The sequence below is a fragment of the Chrysoperla carnea genome, chromosome 1 (genome assembly GCF_905475395.1).
Source record: "Chrysoperla carnea chromosome 1, inChrCarn1.1, whole genome shotgun sequence".
Lineage (NCBI taxonomy): Eukaryota > Metazoa > Arthropoda > Insecta > Neuroptera > Chrysopidae > Chrysoperla > Chrysoperla carnea.
Window position 1 is genome coordinate 126,708,880 of NC_058337.1, and position 4,168 is coordinate 126,713,047.

Here is a 4,168-nt window from a genome sequence, read left to right on the forward strand (position 1 = left end):
CATTTTTGCTAGAAAAACTAACTTTGCAAAGAAAACCAAATATATGTGAATAAAAAGTTAGGGATGCTTTGAGTCAGGATGTAATTGGCCATTGACAAGTAGTGTATAAGCGGTAACGTTCTTCAATTTACCAGAGCTGCTATACTGCGTGCATAGATGAGCAATATATAAGATAATAGTCGTTGGAACGTAGACAGATTTACTGCGTTAATACAACTACCATTTAAAAAACTAAATTTTCCTCTTTCTAGGATATCGATACTGACTGCGATAGAATTCCATAAGCTGTGAATGCTATTTTTAGAACTTTATAAAAGGTTGTTATTTCACCAATGTACCATTCTGTTTCACAAATATGGCACATCATTTTTGGAACACGCTGTACACATAATTAATTTCACGAAATTAAAATTAATATTTTTTGAACATAATAATATTTTCTCCAAAAATTATTCCGTCACAATTTCAATCATGACACTAACTGGAAAACTGGGTGAAAATAATTCGATGCTAAAGGCATTAAAACCAATTCATATGTTAACACGTATATTTGGTGTCAGTGGATTTACAACCAATGAAAATCAGCAAATAATCCCGGTTTATGGTTATTATCGATTCTATTGCAATGTTTTAATGGTTCTTCTATTTATAATTTTATCAATTATAAATATATTGAAAACGCAAAGTTTAGAATATGAAGTGAATTTAGAAATGATTTTAGCTATTTTTGAGCATATATTACTCGGTTTAAGTTTAATATTACAAATTCTTACAAAGGATAATTTTCGAAAAGATAATATGAAACTTATTTACGAAAATATTGATTATGTTGATAAAAAATTACATATAAATTGTGGAAAGTATTATCGTCGTATCAAAATACAATGTTTAATTACTGTATGTATATTTTATCCTGTGTATGGGGTGATCATTAGTGGATATTTATATTATTGGTTTAAAACACCAAATCGAAATATACGTTTACGATTTTTTAGCTATTTTTGGAAAACTTGTTTAGTTTTCGTTAATTTATTAAGTGTAATACAATTTTTATTTTATTTAAATTTACTTAAAAATCGATTTGATATTATACAGCAAATTTTATTAAAAGGAAAAGTTGATAAATTGTTTGGGGTTACACACATACTGTATGGTAAGTAGGTGGTATATGTCTATATTAAAACCTTATTTCGCTGCTCATACAATGTAAAAAAAACTACTTGATTGTATTAAGCGCGTTTATGGAAGATCTCATAACAAGTAAATATTTCTTGAGTCAATGATTTCAATATTTAAAGTATTACCAGCATTTAATTTGAAGAAGGAACCCACTTTTCGACAGAATTTTTAACAAATTTACGAGTTTTTCACAGGCTAAAACTAGAGCTTACGTGGGGCTATTTTTTTTTCCTAAAAAAATTCCTTTCAACTCTCCTACTTTTTATTTTTCAATTCCCCCGGGAGTAGTGAATTTTACATGTTTTGATTCTCGAAATCGACCTATAGCTTTTTGTAGCTTTTGATTATCTTCCTTTTTGCATTCCATCATTAAATAAAAAGTTTTATTGTTTTAGTACAAAATTTACGTCATGTCTATGATGTTTTACGTGATACATCAGAGTTATTGATTGAAATATATGGTTTTGTAATATTAATAATGTTTCCATATTTCATAATTGCAATTATTCAAAGTATTTTTGCATCGGTGGAATATGTTGACCATCATTTGAGAGATCATATTTCACTAACATCGCTCATTGGATACACACGTATATCATGGGTGTTCCTTTTCGTGGTAAGTAACCTTTAGGTTAGGTTAACCGGGTAGTAGCCGAGCTTCTTAAGGCGTCTTAACTTGCTTTGAACACTGACTGGGAAGTTGCCGCTTCGAATCCAGGCATAAATTGATCACATTTTCTTCGCTTGAATAAGAACGAAGTAACCGGCTCCACCGGTAATAAAATTAATTGTATATTCGTTCAAACTCAAGGAACCTCATCACGGCTACATTTATTGAACTTAATTAATAAAATTAAATAAAAATCAAGATCAAGAGGTTTTTTAGCTATGTTTCAAGTCCAAGTTTATGTGTCCGTATCTGAAACAACCAGATAAGCTGTCTAGTAAATTTCTTTGAAACATTGAAACTCTCGAATAAAAAACCTTTCAGACAAACAAAAAAATCAATGGTTCATCGCTATAGGAGCTACGACTTAACAAACGATCGAAGATAGTATGTCGACATTTTCTTCAAATTTATAATTTAATATTATTATATTTATTTTGGTTTTAGATTACGCTTGTAGCAATCGCTATTCTTTGTCAACACACACAAGATTCAGCCAATAACGTTAAACGTGTCATTAATAAAGTTTTAATAAATCAAGCACAAATGACCCAGGATGTTATTAATGAATATGAAGAGTTTGCATTAAGTATCGACCAATGGCCGTTTAGATTATCTGCATTTGGATTTTTTAATATTGACTGCCATGTGATATCAGCTGCGATAGCTGCTTTAACTTCTTATATGATAATTTTATTACAATATACTGATTTAAAAAATGATTCTGGATTATGAAAGACTTTATTTCCTAACTTCTTCGTTCACCTGAATCACATTGTAAACAGAATTCTGAGTTCTTAATGATAAATAATAAAATTTTAACTAAAGTAAAATTAATAATAATAAGTAATTATTTAAAATTAAAAAAAAAATCCCATCAAACTTGTTTCGCGAGTCCTATTCCTCGCCATTTGGTTCCGATTAGCCAGGCACCAAAACTTAGCTGCTCATTAAATTTTCATATTTGATTTAGACCTAATCCAACTTCATATAAAAAGAAAATCAAGCCTATTTTCCATAATGGCCCTGGCGCTCGTATATTCTAAACATGTTTACATCAAAGGAAACATGTCATGTTTTAAATTATTAAAATACCAAAAAAAAAAAATACGAGTGGACTAAGCAAAGAAAATTAGAAGTTTTTTTCTTCAAATCCTAAAAGACTGGTAACATATCTTTTAGGAAACTACGATTAGCAAACTCATACTGATGAAAGCTTAAGGGCGATTCAAATTAAATTTCCTGACTTTAATTTTGATCATCTTTTGAAGCAGCTTATCTGCTCGAGGTAACTTTCTATGTTTCTTAGTTTGGGTGGAATCTTTCGGCTATCACATAGCGAATGTTATCTTTATGGTGCTCCAACGTTTCAGGTTTAGCGAACCAGACTGTCAAGAAAAACACACAAAAAGAAATCCAATGACATATTCACGGCTGAACGCACGCAACAATGTTACACACGTCTTATTCAATCTCCAATTCTTACATTATCCTCGAATTTTTATATAGGACACTAACCGAACATGAGACTGAACCTTTTAACTTTTTCCAACGTTTACAATAATGAGATTTTCAAAGTAGGTCATCTTAAGTATAGGGCCATCTTAGATGCAGGTATATCTTCTGACAAATACTTTGCACATGTTTTTTTCATAAATCGACTAAGATATTTTTCATCGAATTATATCCATTAGTTTTAAATAAAAAGTAATGCATTAGTTGTAAATAAAAACTAATTTCATTTATCAATTATAAACATTTATATTACTGACACTTATTTATTACAATTTTACTTCTTGGAATCGATTTAAAGGTTTCACACTCACCGACACAGGTCATAGAACGGAAACATGGACACAAAAACTAATAAAATTTGTGAATATCAAAAAGTTATTTACTTGATTGCTGATATATTTACATTTCGTGGATTTTCTGTAAACAATAATTCCACGATTACTCCACCAAATTTACAAAATCGTATACAAAGTATTATTTTAATAATTTTATTTACAACATTAAATATTCATGGTATAATCAATTTATGCAGATCATTAAAAACTGATAATTTATTTTTATATTTTTTATTAATTGAAAATTTTATAATATTTATTAATGTAATTTTACAAATATTTATAATAAATTTTATAAAAATTAATAATCTTTCAATTGTATTAAATAATTTTATAAAATTTGATAATATTTTAAAAATTGATACACAATTAATGAATAAGACATATAATTTGCATAAAATGATTAATTATGTGATTTTATTAATAAAAATTTTTTATACATGTTTTGTCTCAATAATACTCGTAATTGCTT

The 4,168-nt window shown here is 28.3% G+C and overlaps 1 protein-coding gene across 1 annotated transcript; it reads left to right on the forward strand.

Annotated features, from left to right (window-relative positions):
* Positions 1–471: 471 nt before the first annotated feature.
* LOC123294544 (gustatory receptor 68a-like) lies at positions 472–2,581 on the forward strand. The gene is made up of 3 exons (XM_044875610.1): positions 472–604; positions 1,575–1,795; positions 2,294–2,581. Exons 1-3 carry the CDS (start codon positions 472–474, stop codon positions 2,579–2,581), a joined length of 642 nt encoding a protein of 213 aa, XP_044731545.1.
* Positions 2,582–4,168: the final 1,587 nt, after the last annotated feature.